We start from the raw sequence: 22,461 nt of genomic DNA, 5'->3' as shown, positions 1-22,461 counted from the left end.
ATTATTTAAATCAGCAGTAGAATTAGCAGAAAATGACTGACCTCTATTTTGAGATTGTATTCTTGCCAATTCTATTTCTTTTTCAATTTCAAGCTGCAATCTTCTATCTTCCTTTTCAGCTTCAAGCTGCAATCTTCTATCTTCCTTTTCAGCTTCAAGCTGCAATCTTCTATCTTCCTTTTCAGCTTCAAGCTGCAATCTTTTATCTTCTTTTTCGGTTTCTTCTTTTAATTTCCTTTCCGAAATAACATTACTTAAAAGTTCTTGAACGAATTCTGGATCATTCTTATATTCACAACTTTTTAAAATAAGATCTTTTAATCCAACTATCGTAATATTTTCTGATACGTCTTCTCCAATTTCAGACGCAACGTATTTCAGATCTTCTTTTTTAAAACCTTTTATTGCTTGAAACATCTTGATTTATTTTGTTTCGAGAAAGTCCTGTCGCGGACGCCAAAAAATGTTAAAGCTGCCTAAGAAAAACACCGTTTTCTTTCGCTTTTTATATTAAAATAGAAAAACGATATCCCACCGGTAAAAAATTCAAACTTTGTTTATTCCATCTTGGGATTGATCTACAAGTTGCCATCTACAAAATGAGACAGCAAAAAATATTTCTTAAATAACGTTGCCATTCTAAAATAAACAAATAAATAAAATAAAATATTAATACATTTTCAACATGGAGGTCGCTAATACCCAAAGATATTCGAAGCTTATTCCTATGCTCGTCAGATACACTACATGCTCGCAGAAGGTGGTCGTTAGAATTAATTTCATTACTGGTTATTCTAAATGACAGATCTTCATCATCCCTAATTAGGTACTATTTTAGTGTAATTTAAATTTTATGCCATTAAGGCGGCAATATGAACTTATATATTATATCGGAATAAATATTCTTTCATTGGAGACCATTTAGATAATTTATATAACTATTTTTAAGAAAGGGAATTAATCCTCTATTTAAATCTCCAACTTTGGAAAAAATTAAAATTTTTATTTGTTAATTTTTGAACTGGAAATTTCTGTAAACGGAATAAAAAAGAAACTTTCACTTCTAACTTTCTTTCCTTCTCGCGAAAAATCCTTGAGTGGATCTTATGCAACTTTCCTTTCCTACGAAAGGTAAAGGTCACTTTAATATTAATATTTATAAATAATTTTATTAATTTAATATAATAGAAACATCTGAAATATATAAAATTGGTAGATATTCCTAATGGGAATTTAAAATTATCTTTACTATGAATAGTTATGATCGTAACCCTACGGAATTTGCTAAGGTGGCTTGGTTTAACTTTGATCGAATTGCTTTTGAATCTAGTTGCACTGACTGTTTTTTCTGTATTGACAACCTTCAAGCTTGAGAACTACATCTCTATATCCTGGTGGTCTACGTTTGTGCCTTTATTCATTTGTGACGGACTGAACGCCTACTTGTGTGTTATCGTCTTCATACGCCAATATCTGGAAGGACTGTACAAAGCTGCTGCTCTCAGATCATCGTGGAGTTTTATTCAACTTCTCTTAGTATTTCTTTTCAAGCTCCTATTGTGTTTGAAGTTAGAAGGTCAAAAGAATTTGAGATACATCGAAGCTGCATCTCCCTTGATTACTTTGTTGATATTGATAATCATTAGATCTTGCCAGTTGAATTAATATTGCGAAATGAAAATTTGGACATCTGAACATACATTCCAGCATCCGTGGGAAACTGTAACCCAGGCAGCATGGCGAAAGTATCCCAATCCAATGAATCCAGCTGTAGAAGCTATTGACATTGTTGACCGCAAAGTCTCCAATGGTGTGCTGCAGACACATAGGCTCATCAGCTCCAAGTGGGGTCTTCCCAGCTGGGCTTCAACATTGTTAGGAGCTGATAAAACATGTTATGCCAGTGAACATTCCGAAGTGAATCCACGAAAAAAGATAATGACCTTGCTGACAAAAAACATAACTTTCTGTAATGAAGTGTCTGTTGTGGAAAAGCTCACTTACAGTCCCCACCCTTCCAAAGTGGACTGCACTCTTCTCAAGCAAGAGGCAGTTGTCACCATCAAGAATGTGCCTTTAAGCAGCTATATTGAGGATTATTTGACAAAAATGATTTCGTCAAATGCCAACAAAGGTCGTCAGGCAATGGAATGGGTTATAGGAAAGATTAATAATGAAGTTCAGGAATTAACGCAGAAAACTGTGAAAGGAATGGATGAATTTACTGTGACTGCCAAAAAAGGTATCTCTGTTGTCGAAGATTTGACAACATCAGCAAAGAAGGGAATGAACGAATTTAATCATTTTGCAGAGGAGACTTTACCAAATCTTCATTTTGAGAAATGATATTTAAAAATGCTAGGATTTTTTCAAATTAATAGGACATTTTAGTTTAATAAAAATTATTGCATTAAACATTCTGGTTGTTCTGCCAAATAATGGAGGTCAAACCATGGCAATTAGAGATATTACTTTTAGAAATGTGTGGATAGCATGAGACTCGGGAATACAGTTTACAAAGAAACTGCTTTCCTCTCCCACACGGAGAGGTAATGGAATCTTGTACGTTAAATTTTAAAATTGTAGAAATTGTCGAAATACTCACTTGTACAGTATCATAACCATGTAATAGAGATGAGATATAATTATATTTATTATAAGCTAATGTTTTATTTTCAGAAAAGATTACTATTTTTAGTTGGAAAAAACTTTTTTTAAAAACATATTATTAGAGCTGAATTGAAGTGTACATAACAGAATAATTTTATAATAAAACTGTAATTCAGCCTTATCAAATGCCAATTTGTATACTTTTATACTTAGTAAGAGATATATTTTATTCATAATAATGTTCTTGTCCATCACAGTTTGAAAATATAATTTTTCTTACAAAGCATAAGTGGTTACAATTTTTTAAAAATTTTCTTCATAAATGTAAAAAAAATATTTATTATTGAAATTGGCATTTTATGATTCTGTACAATAGATCCATGATTATTTCCGATCTTTCTACAGTATTTTGATTTCTGATAGAAACATTCAATATTTTAATTTTCTATGTTGAAATTGATAAATATTTCTAGAAATTTAATTTGAATTTCCAAACCTAACTTTTAAGTAACTGTACAAAAATTATTTATACAAAAGCTTCACTAGTTTAGAAAAATTATGTTGTAGTTAGATAAATTTCTTCAGAATATTTAAAATTGTTATCTTTAAAGATGAAAATTCAATCTGTGTATTTCGATTTTAGTAATGTTTTTAATAATAGAATAATATGCTTACTAAATTCTGATGCAATTTTTTTTGTGAAGAATCCTTTTCAAAATTTAATGTTTGCAAACTTCCATTTTATGATGTCAATAAATTATTTATGTTATTTATACATTTCTTAAGAGTTTTATAGCTAATACTTAAACAAAGCCAAGCTGTTGGTTGCAGTTGCTCATGAAACTAGTATTTTAAGCCTGTTTGATGCACAAATAAATATGATTGCATTCGAAGTCTTTTTTTCTTTTTAAAAAGTAATTCTGTTTTATTTTATGTTTTGAATTTTACTCATTAGATTTTTTTTAACTATTTAAGTTTTAAAGAATATAGCATCAATGCCAAATGTGATAATCCAACAATTTTTCATTTTTGGTGAGATTTCTACTGGTTGACTAACATTGATTAAAAGAAAAAAAAAATCTGTACCATATTCTGTAGTTTTATTGAAGTTTCTATCGGATGAAAAGTATGACACTTGAATCATTAATATCTTCATTTAGTACATATCTAACTATAGTGACCCACCTTTTTTGCCATTACCTTGTTTTTAACCTTTTGCCATTGAAAACTAATTAGGCTTTTTGAAATTTTACTGAAAGCACAGTTCAGTATTCTGCACTTCAATTTTTATCTCTTTTCAAATTGTGCAGCACCATCAGCATTACATTGCTTTTAAGTACTTCGATAATAAGATAATTTTTAGATCAGTGAAGTACTTTGAAAATAGAAATATGATTTAATTGCTACTTAAACTAATTTTGTAAGCAAAGGAATGCAGTAACTAAATTGGATTTTATACCAAAAATTTAAATTTCTTGTTATAATTTAAATAGAAGAAATTTGTACTTTTTGTGAGCAGATATTAGTTAAAGATCTATCAAATCTTTTTGACATCTTCTTTACCATTTTACCAGGTTGCTATTAATGCGATAGCATCAATATTGAAAATTGCAAATGTGTAGTGGTCTCACTAGCCAGAAATAACAATAATTGAAATCTCGGTTTTAAATTACATAAATGTTTAGTTGATTCTAGAGGTCTTTCTATCTTAATATATATTAGTTTTACATTTGGGATTATGGACTAGTTATTGCAGAAATAGCAATTTTTTTGTTTTATCTATTTGACTATAATCCTTCCAAAATTTTACCTTTATTAGATGAAAAACTTTTATATATCGAATCTGAAGATTCCCTGAAAAATTTTCCCAATAGAAATTAACCAGGCACAGAAAAAATATCTTCATCTGAAAGTAATTATGCATTTTCTCCCTTTATATTTAAAGGAGACTTTAATTCCTTTAACTCAAATTTATTTTTTTTAAAAAGGTGTGTCATTTACAGTGATTTTTCAAAACTTAATATTGTTTTCATTGAGTATTCAAACTTTTTAATATATCTTTTCCAACTAACTTTCTGAATTTTTATAATGTGATCATTTAGGAGCCATACTCACCATAAATTGCAAATTGAATTTTATTTACATGAAAAGTTTTGTTGCAAATTATAAAGAGGATCCGGAGAATGGTACAACAAATAACATAATTCTCTGGCATAAATTTATTTTATCATAAATAAGTTCCAAACTTGTGGGAATTTCTGTTGCAGTAAGAATAAGTGAAAGTATTTTTTTCTCTTTTAAATGGATATTATTTTTTACACATAAAATTGATTGCACTTTGGCTATAATAAGCGATTCATTACCGATTGCTGTAGGCAATCGGTAATGAATCGCTCGGTATTATCTATCTTTTGAATGAACAGTTTTCATGAAGCTTGAATAATAGACGGTCAATGGAAATGTGATACATTTGAAATTTTTCTCCTGAACAGTTAAATATTTTGACGTCTTTGGAAAGTGTATGTCGAAACTGCACACCACACATTAAACAATGACAAGTATATTTGTCAAACATAATGTAATATGAAATGATACTTTAAAGAAATGACTTTATTTTAAATTTGTAATTTAAGTTCCAAATGGGAATTATTATTATTTACTCATGATGTATGTATTTGTTATGACACAAAATTGTGCATCTTTTTCTTGACTCTTGAAAAGCAATTTAACTGGTTCATTTGCGGAGGTAACAAAACATCAATACAATTTTTAAAACTAAGTCTCACAAATAGTCGAATTCAACATTTCAAGTTCCTGCTATTTCACGAATGCTAACACTGTGATTATTTGTAATGAGCGTTTTCATTGGGCCGGCAGCAACCGTTATGGATCGAAATGATCTGAACTTCATAAACTATTTGTGCATTTTTCCTTCACTCAAGCAAATATCTTTCTGGCGAATCGAAAAGCATTCTTGCTTTTACTGAAGTAAGAAATCACTTGAGATGATGAAATGCACATTTTCACTTCTTCATATTTATACTGATATCTAATAAAAAAGTGTTGATGGTAAGTAGACACAAGTATTGGCAAAAGCATCACTTATTAAGAAATATTTAGTTTTGAAGATTTGTGATGGAAACTAGCTTTTGGTAAGTGATCAAGCTCAAGCTATCAAATGTCATGAACCATTCAATATTATTATATATTAAATACATAGATTTGAATCAGGAATATTATGTGTTATATATTTAATCGTTTTGAATATTTAGATTGCAAATAATACTAGCCCATTCATTTTTATTTATATATTTTATAAAAAAATAACTTTTTTTCTTATTTCCTCCTATATTAAGAATATACAAAGAGAAAGCATTATATTAATCAAAAAGTTGTGTTTCGTCATTTTGATTAACCTTCAGTTCTCGAACCTCTAATTCCGAAAAAACACTTCTGGAATTATATCTGTGTAAAAGACCATTTAAAAATGCTTTTAGCCCGGTGGATAAAAATTGTTATATGGATTTCAGACCAAATGTGTAGATTTCTATCTATTTTAAATAAATCCATTCAGAGGACATTTTTCTGTCCAACTATCTGAATAAAAGTTAACACTGCAAGTACAAAACAAAAAGTCTAGATAGATGAAATTTAGTACATAGAGTTTTAGCTTCTAAAGTATAGATTCACATGTATCAAAGAATTGCCCTTTTGTTTACCTGTACTGTCGCATGCTCCAACTCAAAAACGCGATTAAATAATATTTAGTTTGTGATCTTATGATTAGAATTATAATTGTGTTAAATTTGTTTTCAGATAGGAAAAATACGTCCAAAAATACATAATCGGTTTTCTGGTATTTATGTATTAACTGCATCTTAACGATGAATCGCTGGAAAAAATTGCCTAAGATCTCACGCTAATAGGCTTAATCGTATTTTTTGTTCGCCAATCACAAGTTCCGATTTTCTATATTGTGTTACAAAACACATAACTCTCTAGTGTGGGACTCTGAAAATAAAAAATTGAGCATTCATGGCTTTCAATTGAGCATTCATGGATGGTCCACAGTTTTATTTAGAAATGAGAAGAATAACATCTTTATTGGAGAGTGTAAGAAAGTATTGGGGGAATCTTTCCCTCTGGTCGGACTTATGTCTGTCTGAACACGATCATTCAAAAAAAGCTGTTTGAGCTATACGGATAAAATGTATAGTCGTTTGCTAGACGGATTTGGTTCAAAATTCGATAGGTATCTGTATTTTAGTTCGTTCTGTGCGCCAGTTTTATTTACCTATCTTTTTGCGTTTTGCAGTGATCGAGTTTACTTTTATTCGAACAGTTCAACGGACGGACTTCCTGATAATGAATTCCGCCCAAAATTGGATAGAAATTGAGAAACACGCTGGTCATTCCATATATCAAATTTCATCCGTCCAGTTCGTAGCTTTCACTGAAAGATAGACATAATGCGGAAAAATGTGTTTTTCATACTGAAGTAGACCTAAAATGTGGAAATTCGTTAAAATCTTGCTTTTGGATGATTACAATATTTTCTTTATATTTCATATACGAGGAAGGAATAATATATCTTTCGGATTTACAGAAGTGTAAATCTAGGAGATCATGATTTTGAAATCGAATTTCTCAACGAGTACTTTAGAACTCGGTATTTTCTCTTTATATACTTCATATGCAAGGAAGTGAAAATCCGATGTCATAAATAAAAAAATTCAATGATATAGATAAAAAAAAATCCAGATAATTTTTCAATAGTTTATCTGCTCCCTAAAAATATATTCAAAAGAAAAAAAAAAAAAAAAAAAAAAAAAAAAAAGATAAGATAACATTTTGCGAACGCAACAAACTGTGTTGCATTTCGATATACTACACTGTATATTGTGCAATTGTTATTATAAAAATTGTTAAAATTAAAATTATTATAAATTGTAATTATAAAGATTCCTTTGGAATAATGACTGTCACATCTGGATACTAAAATTGATTATCGAACTGAAATGATTCATCTCTCGGCTCATTCCAGAATTTCATCATTAAGTCATTTTTACTTATGATGATATTATAATTCAGTTGACTGAAGTCATTTTTATCCACTTTACTGGATGAAATCTGTTTCCCATTTGAAAAACCTATTCGAGTATATATTTCAACACCCGATTTTAAAAAGTGGGAGCTTTAACGTTACATTTATAAAAAATAAAGCATTAAAATATATGATTACCAGTAAAACGTAAAATTGTTGGAAGAGAATAAATTTAACTAATTAATCTGGGAAATTTTGCGGGTATGTCTTTTTATATTTTTGATATGTAATACCACTCTTTTAAACAGAACTGTTTTAATTCAAATTCGTCGGTAATCCGAAGATTTTCTACGGATCCTTTATATCCAAATATAATGTTTAAATATTGTTTGTAATTCGAATTCAATTTAGTTAATTAGAAGTCAAAGTTGAAAATTATTTGTATTTCTGAATTATTTTTTTTTTTAACTAAAAACATCCTCAATTTGTTCTCATAATGACCGTAAGGAAGTAATTTTTAAAAGTCTAAATTCATTCTAAGACCTAATTGCAATACATTGTATTCAATAAAAGAAAACAATAAAGATGTATCTTTATATATACAGTGGCTCAAAAAATTGAGAGTACACCTTACGTTTACTTGATAAATGCGACTTTGAATATAAATAACACATTAACGGGAAGTGCAAACTTGCTTTTATTTTTACACATAACAAATATTTTAATTTAGAGTAAAAATAAAGAAAAATCAACGAAAAATTTCTAAATTGAAAAATTTCAGAAGCATTTTAAATAAACATACGCAGAATTTTGCCTCAAAAAATTGAATATACACCAATGAAATTTTTGCAATATCACGCATAGAAATAAAGTGTCACTATTAAATTGCATGTCTTTTGGCTCTTATAATGGCCTCTAAACGTCACGGTATCGATTTGACCCATTTTTGGTGGTATCTGAAGATAATTTACCCTATTCTTCTTGCACCACTTGTTTTAAATGGGTTTTGTTTCTAATTTTGTATTTTTGAACCATTTTTTCGAGTATCAATAGCATTGATGTCAGGGTACTGTGGTGGTGTGTGTAACTGCTATTTACATTGAAAAAGACACCATATTTTGACGTTACGTGCATTCTGTTTGGGGTTGTTGTTCTGCTGAAAAATGGAATTTCCATCTAAACCCAAATTTTTTACACTTTCCTTTAGATTGCTGCTATCATATGGTTCATCCAACTTGTTGAAGAAATTTTTCAAATCATAGGCAGAAGTGTAAGTGCTGAAACTGTGCTAAATGCCATTAAACAAGCTGGATATAAAAGTAGCATTGTTAGAGAGAAACCGTTCACCAGCTTGCAAATTCAGAAAAAGCATTTGAAGTTTGCAAAAACTCATCAATTGAAGACCAATAACCTTTGGAAGAAATCTATATTTAGTAATGAAAGAAACCTCAACATTTTTGGCAGTGGACAATCATCTTACTGCATGGAGAAAGCCTAATACTGCTTTGTATCCAAAAAATTTACGTCCTACAGTTAAACATGATGGTGACTCCGTGATGATTTGAGGTTACATGGCTTCAATCGGGGTAGGAAATTTAATTTTTATAGATGGCATTATAAATGATACGGTTTACTTGGATATACTTCGCAGCAATCTAAAGGAAAGTGCTAAAAATTTGGGTTTAGATGTAAATTTCATTTTCCAGTAAGACAACAACCCCAAATAGAATACACGTAACTCAGTCGGGGTAGTGTGTGTAACTGCTATTTCAATGTAAATAGCAGTTACACACACCACCACAGTACCCCGACATCAATGCCATTGAATATTCGTGGACCATACCCAAAAAAGGGGTTCAAAGACACAAAATTATAAACATCACCCATTTAAAACAAGTGGTGCAAGAAGAATGGGGTAAAATATCTTCAAATACCACCAAAAATGGGTCAAATCGGTACCTTGACGTTTAGAGGCCATTATAAGAGCCAAAAGACATGCAATTTAATAGTGACACTTTATTTTATGCGTGATATTGCAAAAATTTCATTGGTGTATTCTCAATTTTTTGAGGCGAAATTCTGCGTATGTTTATTTAAAATGCTTCTGAAAATTTTCAATTTAGAAATTTTTCGTTGATTTTTCTTTATTTTTACTCTAAATTAAACCATTTGTTATGTGTAAATATAAAATCATGTTTGCACTTCCCAGTAATGTATTATTTATAATGAAAGTCGGATTTATGAAGTAAAAGTAAGGTGTACTCTCAATTTTTTGAGCCACTGTATATATATAAAATTTTATTTCCCTTAAATCTGAATTGAACTGTTTATTTTGAAGTTTTATTGTGGATTTGCTTTATTCAAAATGCTTAAAAAATTACTTAATTATAAAATGAAATTATTTTTTAAATTTTTAATCGTAATTATCTTTTTATTTATTAAATTTATTTGTTTATTAATTAATTATTACATTAATATTATTTATTTAAATGTTAAATACTTTAATGTTTAAATTAAAAAAGTTACTTACAATTATCGTTTTCTTTTGTTGTACCCATTGTTTAGCCTAATTTTTTTAAATTCAGATTTTTATTATGATTCTCTCAGCTTTGAATCATTAAATTTCACTGTACTTCAGATATCAAACAATTAAAAAAAAAATCATCGGAAATATTATATGTAGTAATATCAGCCTTATTGTTTGACTATTTTTTGAATGGAGAAGGATTTTCAATTGGCATAAATTCCCTTGTCATTTTTTTTGTCAATTTTTTATAAAATTCTAATCATTGTACAAATATTTCATTAGCATATTTTTCAGTCGAAAAGAAATGATCTGCTTTCGTTATGGTGAGGTTTAATAATTCTTTATTACTAGTATCTCTCTTTCTCTTCTTTTTTCTTCCTTTTCCTTTTCCTTTTTTTTTTTTTTTTTTTTGATGAGTTCAAAGCAAAATGATTTATTCCTGGTTCGAAAGAAGGCGTATCTGACGTAAGATATGACGTAAAGCTACTACTATTACACTTATTTATTTGCGAAGGACGTCATTGGAACTCGCTGAATGTTTATGCATATTTGCTAAATTTATACATTGGTTTGGATAGTTGTTGTCAGCATGGGCATTGAAAATGATACTTCCAGCTGTTAGGATATATAATTTAGTATGCAGTTCTTATTAGTATTTCTTTTCAGTAGTGCATTGTTTAATGAGAATTTTCATTTATTCCTTCTCATCTTAACTTGAAAAATTTTAAAAAAAAAAATGAGTTATTTCATAAAGCGCTATCTAAAACCTATAGTATTTCTATAGTGTTTTAGATAGATATAAGAAAAAATTGTGTTTGTAATTTCAATTCACAGTTATATAAATAGAGCCCGAAATCAAACGCATTGATTGATCATTGAAACTCGTATAATGTTTTGAAAATGTTATTAAAATTTGAGTATTTCTTATCAAATCTCTCCAAAAATAAATAAAATACAAAAGAGAATATTGTAATAAAGAAAAGGATTTTAATTACTATCTATTCTAATAAAATGATTTAAAGTAGGGTAATAATATCATTTAAGAAGATTCTATTTTGTTTTTTGTTGAAAACTAAACATTCAAAGAAGATTTTTTTTTTTTTTTTTTTTTTTTGTAATTAAGCAGAAGGGATTATCGTAATACATTGAAGTAATTATTATGACACGTTCTGAGATTATTTTTTTTTAAATAAAAATTTTTGAATTTTAGTAATGTTTTTAGAAAGTCAAACAATGTATTAAAGTTATAATGAAATTCCATTAAAACTTAGACCTGCACAGTTATATTTTAGGATTAAATTACGGTATCGTTTTTTAAGCGAAAATTTGACAATACAGTAAAATCTGCCCGAAACGGCAACAAGGCCACTTCCTGATACCCAATAAGAAATTTTTTCGGAATAATTGCACATATGTTTTGAAGATATACCAGCTCACATTTTGCACTACCGTCTGTAAAAATTAACATCATGTTGGATATGTTGGTCATTCGTTTTTTATATACTGGCTACAAGTAATGAAAAATATTGAAAATCATACAGATTATATAAAATTAAGAGGCATATAAGTAATTTTATACATCTGAAAAATTAAATAATATTTAAAAAGTTATCACACATATTCTTACGAAACTTCCTCCACTAAGTCCGTAAAGTGAAGGGTTCGCTTGTAGTGGTTGTATGGTGTAACACAAAAAACAGGCCTCAATAATAAACAAGGCACGGATACACAGACAACAAATACACAGCCGAAATGTACATGAGCAATACACAGTAGCACATTTGATACAAACAGCAGCCCACAAGTAGTAATCGGTAGCTAACAACAATAACACACAAAAAGCGGCCAGACAGAATTTTTTAGTATTATTTAGAAATCGACGAAGATGAAACGCTAATTCAGAAGTGCGATCAAGAAATGTTGGATATCGAAGAAGAAAGAAACGAAATAGAGGTAATTTTGAAATGCCTACTCTCTAATTATAATGTTAAGGAAAATGTAATTCATAATAAAAATGATCAAAATTCAAATTTGAAAGCTTATATCGATCATATTGAATTAAAAACGAAATTTCCGGAAATTCCCTTACCGCTATTTTACGGAAAAATGGAAGAATTCAATAATTTCAAAAATTAATTATGTGTCTAATAAACGATAATACTGAATTAACGAATGATCAAAAGTCATTTTATTTTAAAACTGCCCTCCGTGGTGAAGCTAAATTTATAGAAACAAGCGACGATACATTTGAGTCACTGTTTGCTGTTCTCGAAGAACGCTTTGAAAATAAGGGAGCAGTTGTTGATATTCACATTCGAAATATGCTAAAACTAGAAAAATTAAATTTTGAGTCTGCAAAAGGCTTACGAAATATCACAGACACAATAAATAAAAGTCTGAGAGGTTTAAAAAGTTTGAATTTAGAATGCAAAGACTTAACAAATGCTATATTAGTAAATATAATATTAGAAAGACATGACAAAGAGAGTAGTAAGGCATATGAAATGTCCGTACAACCAAAACAAATATATTCATTGAAGGAGCTCTTGCAATTTTTAGAATCAAGAGCGATGGTACTCGATCAATTAGGGAAATACCTTACAAGTAACAAATTCCACAAGGAATTTTAAGGCGCGATAAATAAGCCAAAGAAACTATCTTCTTAATTCGAATAAACTAGGTAATGTAAAGCCATGTATTTTATATAAATTTGAACATCCTTTGCAAAGATGCTCTGAATTTTTAAAATTGAGTGTTTCTAAAAGAATCGAGCTTTTAGAAAAATATAACATTAGTAAGAACTGTTTGAAATTGCATAAGCCACCCTGCAAATCAACATTCCTCTGCCGAAGCCGTCAAAAATCAGGCCATAATTCTTTGATACATCTGGATCCTAAACTCTTAAGTATGCACCTTACAGAGGTCACGCTTCCAGGCAGCGAGGAGCAACTTAATGTAAGCAATGAAACATCTGGCTCGTCAAGGTTGCCACAAAAACAAACCATTCATGCTGAGCCAGCGCTTACAAGTAACTCAAAACTATATTCAAACATTCTATGCACCGCGCAATTATTTATTGAAGATGCATTTGGTCAAAAAATAAAAATAAAAGCGCTGTTGGATTCTGGGAGTTCGGTAAACATAATAACTGCAGATTTGGCTAATTCTTTAGATTTGAAGCGGGAAAAGGTTAATGCATCTATCTCTGGTATTAGCGGAGGAGAATTCTTCGTTAAAAATAAAATAACCACTACCATTTTTAATGAAAGCAATGATTTTTCCAGAACTGTATCGTTTTTAATTATGCCTAAAATAACGCATTTAACTCCTTCTAAAGAAATTTATATCTCAAAACTTAACTTCTCAAGTGAGATAACACTTGCTTATGAGGCTTTTCATATTCCTAGTAAAATTAATGCATTACTCGAATGTGAGTTGTTCTTTGATTTATTGAAGGCAGAAAAATTTAGATCATATAATTCACTCTTGTTACAAAATAGTGTGTTCGGATATTTAGTAACGGGAACAATCAACGGCAGAAATTCTCATTTCTTTTCTGGATTAATTTTTGAAAATGATAATCTGTTATTCTGTTAAAAATTTCTTTAACTTAGAATTTTTTCCTGGTGATAATACAGATGATTCAGTCGAATCAGAAACATATGAACAAACTTACTTTGAGGAACATATTCTTTCCACTCATAAGAGGGATAGTACCGGAAGGTATGTTGTTAAATTAGCAATAATTGAAGAAAACGTTCTACACCAGGCGATTCAAAAGAAATGGCGGAAAGGTACTTTGGAAAAGATTAATTTACTTTGGAAAAGATTAGATAAAAATAAAACAATGGAAATACAATACAAGGCTTTTATGGAACAATATTTCCAGTTAAATCATATGGAAAGAATTTTAGATTCTCCTGAAATTGCCAATAGTGAATATTATATTCCTCATCATGCCGTATTTCGCCCAGAAAGCACATCAACACCCTTGCGTGTCGTTTTTGATGCATCTGCAAATTCTAGTAATGGAGTTTCACTTAATTCCATTTTATTGAAAGGCGGAACAGTTTAACAGGAACTATTTTGCATCATCTTGAAATTCCAAACATATCAGTTTGCATTTAGTGCAGATATAAAGAAAATGTATCGCCAAATTTTGGTCGCAGAAGTAGATAGAGACCTGCAAAATATTCTGTGGAAACCTAATAGATTTGCTCCTGTGGAAACATACAGACTACGGACTGTGACATAGGGAACAAAATGTGCTCCCTTTTTAGCCACCAGAACACTCAAAGCATTAGCTGACAAAGAAAAAAGTGAATTTCCCCAAGCATCTGCAACACTACTTACTGATGTTTATGTTGACGAAATTTTAACTGGTTCAAATAACTTACCAGCAACCAAGGTTTTACAACAGCAGTTAATAGAACTTTTAAGTAAAGGAGGCATGCAACTTCAAAAATGTGTTTCAAACCATCTTGGATTATTAGGGAATAATCAAAACTTAAATTTCCAGACTTAACAACAGTTAAAGTGCTCTGATTGCAGTGGCGTCCCACATCAGACATTTTCACGTTTGAAGTAACTGTCAGTTTGAATAACAATTACTGAAAGCGGGAAGTCCTTTCAGTCATAGCAAGACTGTTTGATCCTTTGGGTCTTATCAGCCCAATTATAACTAGCGCTAAGATGTTTCTTCAGAGACTTTGGCAACGAAAGCTAAATTGGAATGACATAATTCCACAAAATGATTTGAATGACTGGTTAAAATTCTTAAAAGACTTACCGGCAGTGAACCAGTTAAAAACCAGTGAACCAGTCGCTTCTTGCATGAAAATAATTTTGCTTTAATGAGATAAGGATGTGCCTTTTTTGATATTCCGAAATGATGTACGTGATCGGACAAAGAACACACATTAAATTTTGTTTTCGTAATGGAATTTGTGCTACTGCACCTCCCTCCCATTTCCGTTATGAAGCGGATCCGACATCATCATCATCAGGCGAGATGACAGATGGATTTTGGATCACGACAACGCGGCTTTTCTAAGTTCAATTATTCTTCATTCCTTTAATGGAATAATCACTAAATATGGCTCATAGCGATATCTGAAGGGGTCCTAAAGGATGTTTTAAAGATTTGTGAAAACTTCTGCAAAAGGGTTTTTACAATCGGAGGAGATAACTCTAAAGGAGATGCAAAAAAAAAAAATTCAAATAAATTGATAATTTTTAACTTATGTGGTAAATTAACTCCACGGGAAAACGCTCTGCATTCTTCCGATAATAGCTAGCAGCCAGAATTCGTTCAGAGTTGATAGAGGAACTTCAGCCGAGAAAGATGGGACCAGAGCTCCAAAAAATATTATCCTCTGAAAACGCCAAAATTGGAATTCTTGCATAGAGGAATTCATTTAAAAATGCCCAATAAACCACGCGTAGGTGGGAAAGATCAACAACATCAATTGTCCATCTTCATGTAACATAAATTCCATCTTCATCATTGAATTTTCACTTGTAAAAATCATCATAATCACCTTTGTTAATCAAGAAATAAAACGATTAAGCTAATCCATGTGGAGTGATGCATTAAAACCCATGACACCCACTTTTATGCTACCATCCTGAGTACTTTATGATCACAGTAATCATTGCTTCTTAGAAGATAATCACCAGAATCGCAATCGCCTCTCCTATCTTGGTCACATCCATTATTTCAAATCAGTCTTTTCAATACATTTCAGAATAGTCTAGAGTCATCAAGAGAAAAAGACAAAACTGAGTGCGTAGAACGGAAATTCAAGTTTATTAATAGCTTTTCAAAATACTCCATAGTTATGATTTGAGAATGCTACTTTTGTGCTCCCTTTGACGCAATTCACTAACGCAGGGTTCTTATACTAAAACCGTATCTGCTAGAAATGTAAAAACTGTCAATTCGATCTTCACAAAAGAGACAAAACTATTTTTCAGAAGCTTAGGATAGAACATGAATTTTCGAAAAGGTTTAAGAAAAATGGGAAAATATGCAAGCTTATTTATTACATGCTCTGTACATATTCCAATATTTCTGAACTGAGATTTATTTTTTCATTTCTCCACTAGCTCAAAACTTTAGCTCGAAAAACATACGAGGAAGAATCAGCAGAAAATGCGCACACAATGAGTTCGACACTCACCTGCGAAAAAAAAAAAAAAAAAAAAAATACAATTCGATTTTTTTTCGATTTTATTTCGAATTTTTATATTAATTACTCTTATATTAATTATTTCGAATTCTTATATTAATTTACTCTGAAAAAGGATTAAGAAAGATGGAACAAAAATACATTCTTATTTATTAAATGTTCTTCAAAAATTTCAATATCTGTGAAATAAGAAGCAGCATTTGTATGTCCCCAGTGGTGCAATTAGTTAGCGCGCTGTGCTTATGAGGCATTATCTCCGAGAAAAGCAGAGTTTGTGAGTTCGATCCTCGCCAGGGGAAATGAATATTTTTCGGAAGCTTACCCGGAAACAAGAAGTTCCAAATTTAGGTGCTACTTGATAAATGTTAATTTAAACATAGAAGAAATAAATCGACGGTTATTAAATGGTCTTAAAAATTTCAGTAACATCGAGATATAGCATCCTTTCCGTGGGGCAATTGGTTAGCGCGAGGTACTTATAAGGAAGGCACTATCTGTGTAGTCCTAAATTTAGGTGCTACTTGCAAAGCATTAATTAAAACAAAGCCGAAATATACCTACGTTTATGAAATGTTCTTTAAATATTTCAGTAAAACCGAAATGAGGACCATTAGTTAAATGTCCCCAGTGGTGCAATTAGTTAATGCACTGTACTTTTAAGACAGTATCTGCGAGAAATGCTGAGGCTGTGAGTTCGATCCTCACCTGGGGAAACGAATATTTTACAAGAAGTTTCAAATTTAGTAGCTAAGCGTTAACTGAAACATAGCAGAAATAAACCAACTTTTATTAAATGGTGTTTAAAAAGTTCAGTAGTACCGAAATGAGAAGCACCCTTTACGCGTCCCCAGTGGCGCAATGGGGTCAATTCATGTGACGTAAAAGTCACATGTCATGAGCTATCCGCGCATGGCATTTAAGTTTCATCCGCACCGCTTCCGTCGATTAGTCTGCATTTAACGTTCTCCGCAGAGTATTAAGCGGATTTTTTTTTATTACATTTGAATTTATAATTTTTGAGTCATTTTCTTTCCTCTTATTATGTGTTAAAAGAGGAAATACTGGTGTGCTGATGGATGCTTTAATGCGAAACACAAGAGTGACCGTCATGATAAAATGTTTTCTTGTTTTGCTTTCAACAATTCTGACTTGGGTTGATAGCATTGGTATAGATTTTTTCAAGCCTTTGAAGTCGGTAATATTTGAAGAATTCATTCCGTGTGTGTCCATTTATTAAATATAGCTGTTCTAGTAATTTGTTAGAAAAACTCGTCGAAGAAAAAGAAATCGGTAAGCGATTTGCCACCAAACAAAATCGTGAGTGCATTTCTAATTTACTTTATTCACATTTGATGAAATTTCTGATAATTTTGAATACGCTTAGAAGGTTTTAAAATGTTTACATGATTATTACATTGCATTTTTTTACAAAATCTTATCTAAATTTAATTAATGTAAGTAAACAAACTCCTGTTGCAAAGATAACAACTGCTATAATGCTAAACTTAGGTGGAAGTGAATATTACTAGTTTTCTAATTACATTTGCAGATTTGTGATGGATTCAAAGTGAATTTATATCAAACAACTTTCCTATTGTTAAAAATGAAATGTCAATAGTTTATTGTATTTAAACTGAAATTGACTGTTATCATAATATCCTGTTATAACACTGTGCACCTCAGTGATTTCTGTTTTAATAAATAAAGGTCTTTTCATTGAAAATCAATTTCCATATCAGCATTTATTATATAATTTCTATTCCCAACTTCATTGCTACATGCATGTTTCACTTTCTTTTTTTTTCTATTTCTTTAATATATCAATTTTGAATTATAAAATTCTGTGAAAGCATAAAAGTGTTTCTTTCAACTCTTCTTTATATCCTATTTAACTTCTCTCTCTCTGTGTATATATATATATGACCTTATTCTTGTTTATTAAATTTACTGTATTGTATGTTTTTGTTTTATTTTATGATACTCATTCAATGTAATTTTTATCAATGTAACTTTAGCATTTAAAAAAATTTCATAAATGTTCTGCTTTAAAAGTATACTGTTCAACATTATGTTTTATTAGTGATAAAAAAAACTGTTCTTTAGTATCTAGGATGTTTCTGTTGAATAAAATTGATTTCATCATTTACATTGACATTCTTGTCATACTGTCTTTCTATTATTATTTAGTGTCTAGAAAAATAAATGTTGATAAATAGTAAATAGTTTTTTTAGTTTTTTGAATTAGTGAGTACATTGAAACATAAATTTATCATATTTTTTCAAATAATTATCACACACACACACACACACACACACACACACACACACACACACACACACACACACACACACACACACACACACACACATATATATATATATATTTGTAATGTGTAAATAAAAATTATGAAAGAGTGTTTTTGTTTGTTTTCCTTTAATGATTTCTACAGAATAAAATGAAATTATTTATTCATAAGTTGCATAGATTTAAAAAAAAGGTATCCATACCTTTTATATTTCATAATTTGAAATTCAAAATATAATTTATTCAATATATACTAATTTGAGTTTCATGTTCTTTCCTCTGAGCAAACTTTAAACATCAAAGTCTCAATATTTATAAAAATAATTACATAAGAAAAAAATATAATAATTTTATTAGTAAACTTTAAAATATTAATTTATCTAAAAGTAATAATTATTTTTAAAAAGAACTAAATGGCAGAACTATATTCATAAGATACAACATTCAATACTCTTTAAATAATATGTAAAAAAGAACATATGTAATTTTTCAAAAACACTGCCACAGTCATTTGTCAAAATGTATCCTTCGAATAAAAAAAGGGGGGGATATGGGAAAGGAAAGATAAAGCGACACCAAACGAATTAAAAAGCGATGTTAATTAATTATGCAAAGACAATAATTCCATTGAAAATACTAATTAAAATTTTAATATAAGAAATAAAATTATATAACTTAGAAAATTTGAAGAAAATAATACAAGATAATATCTTTAAAAAAATCAGAAGTTTTTAATAATTGATGGGCTAGCGTAATATTTACTAAACAATGGTTTCGACAACGTTATCGGAAGACATTACGACATGCGCAGAACGGTTGAAAATTGAACAGAAGCGGTTTGTTTGGTACTTGATATGTGACGCTGAATTGACCCCATTGGTAAGCGCGCTGTACTTATAAGGCAGTATCTGACAGAAATATTGAGGTTGTGAGTTCGATCCTCAACTGGGGAAATGAATATTTTTCGGAAGCTTACCCTGAATCAAAAAATAAAAATATTAGGTGCACGTGATAAATTTTAATTCGAACATAGCAGAAACAAACCTACTATATTAAATGGTCTTTAAAAATGAGAAGCGCCCTTTACCTGTCCCCGGTGAGGCAATTGGTTAGCGCACTGTACTTATAAGGCAGTATATGCGAGAAATGCCAAGGCTGTGAGTTCGCTCCTCACCTGGGGAAATGAACATTTTTAGGAAGCTTACCCTGAATCATGATATTACAATATTAGGTGCACGTGATAAATTTTAATTCGAACATAGCAGAAACAAACCTACTTTATTAAATGGTCTTTAAAAATGAGAAGCGAAATGAGAAGCGCAATTTACCTGCCCCCGGTGACGCAATTGATTAGCGCGAGGTACTTATAAAGCAGTATTTGCTAGAAATGCCGATGATGTGAGTTCGATCCTCAAGTGGGGAAATGAACATTTTCCGGAAGTTTACCCTGAATCAAGAAATTAAAGTATTAGTTGAAAGTGATAAATTTTAATTCAAACATAGCAGAAAAAAACCTACTTTATTAAATGGTCTTTAAAAATTACAGTTGCACCGAAATGAGAAGCATTCATTATGTGCCCCCAGTGGCGAGATTGGTTAGCGCGTGGTACTTATAAGGCAGTATCTGCGAGAAATGCCGAGGCCGTGAGTTCGATCCTCACCTGGGGAAGTGAATACGTTTTGGAAGCTTACCCTGAATCAAGAAATTAAAATATTAGTTGAAAGTGATAAATTTTAATTAAAACATAGCAGAAACAAACCTACTTTATTAAATGGTCTTTAAAAATTACAGTTGCACCGAAATGAGAAGCGTTCATTATGTGTCCCCAGTGGCGCAATTGGTTAGCGCGCGGTACTTATAAGGCAGTATCTGCGAGAAATGCCGAGGCTGTGAGTTCGATCCTCACCTGGGGAAGTGAATACATTTTGGAAGCTTACCCTGAATCAAGAAATTAAAATATTATTTGAAAGTGATAAATTTTAATTAAAACATAGCAGAAAAAAACCTACTTTATTAAATGGTCTTTAAAAATTACACTTGCACCGAAATGAGAAGCGTTCTTTGCGTGTCCCCAGTGGCGCAATTGGTTAGCACGCGGTACTTATAAGGCAGTATCTGCGAGAAATGCCGAGGCCGTGAGTTCGATCCTCACCTGGGGAAATGAATACGTTTTGGAAGCTTACCTAGAATCAAGAAATTAAAATATTAGTTGAAAGTGATAAATTTTAATTAAAACATAGCAGAAACAAACCTACTTTATTAAATTGTCTTTAAAAATTGCAGTTGCACCGAAATGAGAAGCATTCTTTATGTGTCCCCATTGGCGCAATTGGTTAGCCCGCTGTACTTATAAGGCAGTGTCTGCGAGAAATGCCGAGGCTGTGAGTTCGATCCTCACCTGGGGAAATGAATACATATTGGAAGCTTAATTTGAATCAAGAAATTAAAATATTTGTTGAAAGTGATAAATTTTAATTAAAACATAGCAGAAACAAACCTACTTTATTAAATGGTCTTTAAAAATTACAGTTGCACCGAAATGAGAAGCGTTCATTATGTGTCCCCAGTGGCGCAATTGGTTAGCACGCGGTACTGATAAGGCAGTATCTGCGAGAAATGCCGATGCTGTGAGTTCGATCCTCCCTGGGGAAATGAATATATTTTGGAAGCTTAATCTGAATCAAGAAATTAAAATATTTGTTGAAAGTGATAAATTTTAATTAAAACATAGCAGAAACAAACCTACTTTATTAAATGGTCTTTAAAAATTACAGTTGCAACGAAATGAGAAGCATTCATTATGTGCCCCGAGTGGCGCAATTGGTTAGCGCGCGGTACTTATAAGGCAGTATCAGCGAGAAATGCCGAGGCTGTGAGTTCGATCCTCACCTGGGGAAGTGAATACATTTTGGAAGCTTACCCTGAATCAAGAAATTAAAATATTAGTTGAAAGTGATAAATTTTAATTAAAACATAGCAGAAAAAAACCTACTTTATTAAATGGTCTTTAAAAATTACACTTGCACCGAAATGAGAAGCGTTAATTATGTGTCCCCAGTGGCGCAATTGGTTAGCACGCGGTACTTATAAGGCAGTATCTGCGAGAAATGCCGAGGCCGTGAGTTCGATCCTCACCTGGGGAAATGAATACGTATTGGAAGCTTACCCAGAATCAAGAAATTAAAATATTAGTTGAAAGTGATAAATTTTAATTAAAACATAGCAGAAACGAACCTACTTTATTAAATGGTCTTTAAAAATTACAGTTGCACCGAAATGAGAAGCATTCTTTATGTGTCCCCAGTGGCGCATTTGGTTAGCGCGCGGTACTTATAAGGCAGTATCTGCGAGAAATGCCGATGCTGTGAGTTCGATCCTCACCTGGGGAAGTGAATACATTTTGGAAGCTTGCCCTGAATCAAGAAATTAAAATATTAGTTGAAAGTGATAAATTTTAATTAAAACATAGCAGAAACAAACCTACTTTATGAAATGGTCTTTAAAAATTACAGTTGCAACGAAATGAGAAGCATTCATTATGTGTCCCCAGTGGCGCAATTGGTTAGCGCGCGGTACTTCTAAGGCAGTATCTGCGAGAAATGCCGAGGCTATGAGTTCGATCCTCACCTGGGGAAATGAGTACATTTTGGAAGCTTACCCTGAATCAAGAAATTAAAATATTAGTTGAAAGTGATAAATTTTAATTAAAACATAGCAGAAACAAACCTACTTTATTAAATGGTCTTTAAAAATTACAGTTTCACCGAAATGAGAAGCATTCTT

At 30.9% G+C, this 22,461-nt stretch overlaps 2 protein-coding genes and 6 non-coding genes across 8 annotated transcripts; all 8 read left to right on the top strand.

Annotated features, from left to right (window-relative positions):
* The first annotated feature begins 1,074 nt into the window (after positions 1-1,074).
* Positions 1,075-1,665, top strand: LOC129972546 (transmembrane protein 203-like). Its single transcript, XM_056086720.1, has one exon. It carries the CDS (start codon positions 1,261-1,263, stop codon positions 1,663-1,665), a length of 405 nt encoding a protein of 134 aa, XP_055942695.1. The 5' UTR covers positions 1,075-1,260.
* A 9-nt stretch (positions 1,666-1,674) lies between these two features.
* LOC129972545 (protein slowmo-like) lies at positions 1,675-3,503 on the top strand. The gene has a single exon (XM_056086719.1). The coding sequence runs from the start codon at positions 1,675-1,677 to the stop codon at positions 2,344-2,346; it is 672 nt and encodes a 223-aa protein (XP_055942694.1). The 3' UTR covers positions 2,347-3,503.
* Positions 3,504-20,500: 16,997 nt separating this feature from the next.
* On the top strand, positions 20,501-20,592 carry Trnai-uau (transfer RNA isoleucine (anticodon UAU)). Its single transcript is given in 2 exon segments — positions 20,501-20,538; positions 20,557-20,592. It is a non-coding gene; the product is annotated as a tRNA-Ile (tRNA).
* Positions 20,593-20,746: 154 nt separating this feature from the next.
* Trnai-uau (transfer RNA isoleucine (anticodon UAU)) lies at positions 20,747-20,838 on the top strand. Its single transcript is given in 2 exon segments — positions 20,747-20,784; positions 20,803-20,838. It is a non-coding gene; the product is annotated as a tRNA-Ile (tRNA).
* A 644-nt stretch (positions 20,839-21,482) lies between these two features.
* Trnai-uau (transfer RNA isoleucine (anticodon UAU)) lies at positions 21,483-21,575 on the top strand. Its single transcript is given in 2 exon segments — positions 21,483-21,521; positions 21,540-21,575. It is a non-coding gene; the product is annotated as a tRNA-Ile (tRNA).
* A 154-nt stretch (positions 21,576-21,729) lies between these two features.
* Trnai-uau (transfer RNA isoleucine (anticodon UAU)) lies at positions 21,730-21,821 on the top strand. Its single transcript is given in 2 exon segments — positions 21,730-21,767; positions 21,786-21,821. It is a non-coding gene; the product is annotated as a tRNA-Ile (tRNA).
* A 154-nt stretch (positions 21,822-21,975) lies between these two features.
* Positions 21,976-22,067, top strand: Trnai-uau (transfer RNA isoleucine (anticodon UAU)). Its single transcript is given in 2 exon segments — positions 21,976-22,013; positions 22,032-22,067. It is a non-coding gene; the product is annotated as a tRNA-Ile (tRNA).
* Positions 22,068-22,221: 154 nt separating this feature from the next.
* Positions 22,222-22,313, top strand: Trnar-ucu (transfer RNA arginine (anticodon UCU)). Its single transcript is given in 2 exon segments — positions 22,222-22,259; positions 22,278-22,313. It is a non-coding gene; the product is annotated as a tRNA-Arg (tRNA).
* The last annotated feature ends 148 nt before the right edge of the window (positions 22,314-22,461 follow it).

This window comes from Argiope bruennichi, chromosome 6, assembly GCF_947563725.1.
Source record: "Argiope bruennichi chromosome 6, qqArgBrue1.1, whole genome shotgun sequence".
Lineage (NCBI taxonomy): Eukaryota > Metazoa > Arthropoda > Arachnida > Araneae > Araneidae > Argiope > Argiope bruennichi.
The sequence above is the reverse complement of the archived record's forward strand: the minus strand, read 5'-3'. Positions and strand labels throughout refer to the sequence as shown.

Excerpts from the sequence above, each read along its gene's own strand:
- LOC129972545 (XM_056086719.1), top strand. The coding sequence starts at position 1,675 with ATGAAAATTTGGACATCTGAACATACATTCCAGCATCCGTGGGAAACT.
- LOC129972546 (XM_056086720.1), top strand. The coding sequence starts at position 1,261 with ATGATCGTAACCCTACGGAATTTGCTAAGGTGGCTTGGTTTAACTTTG.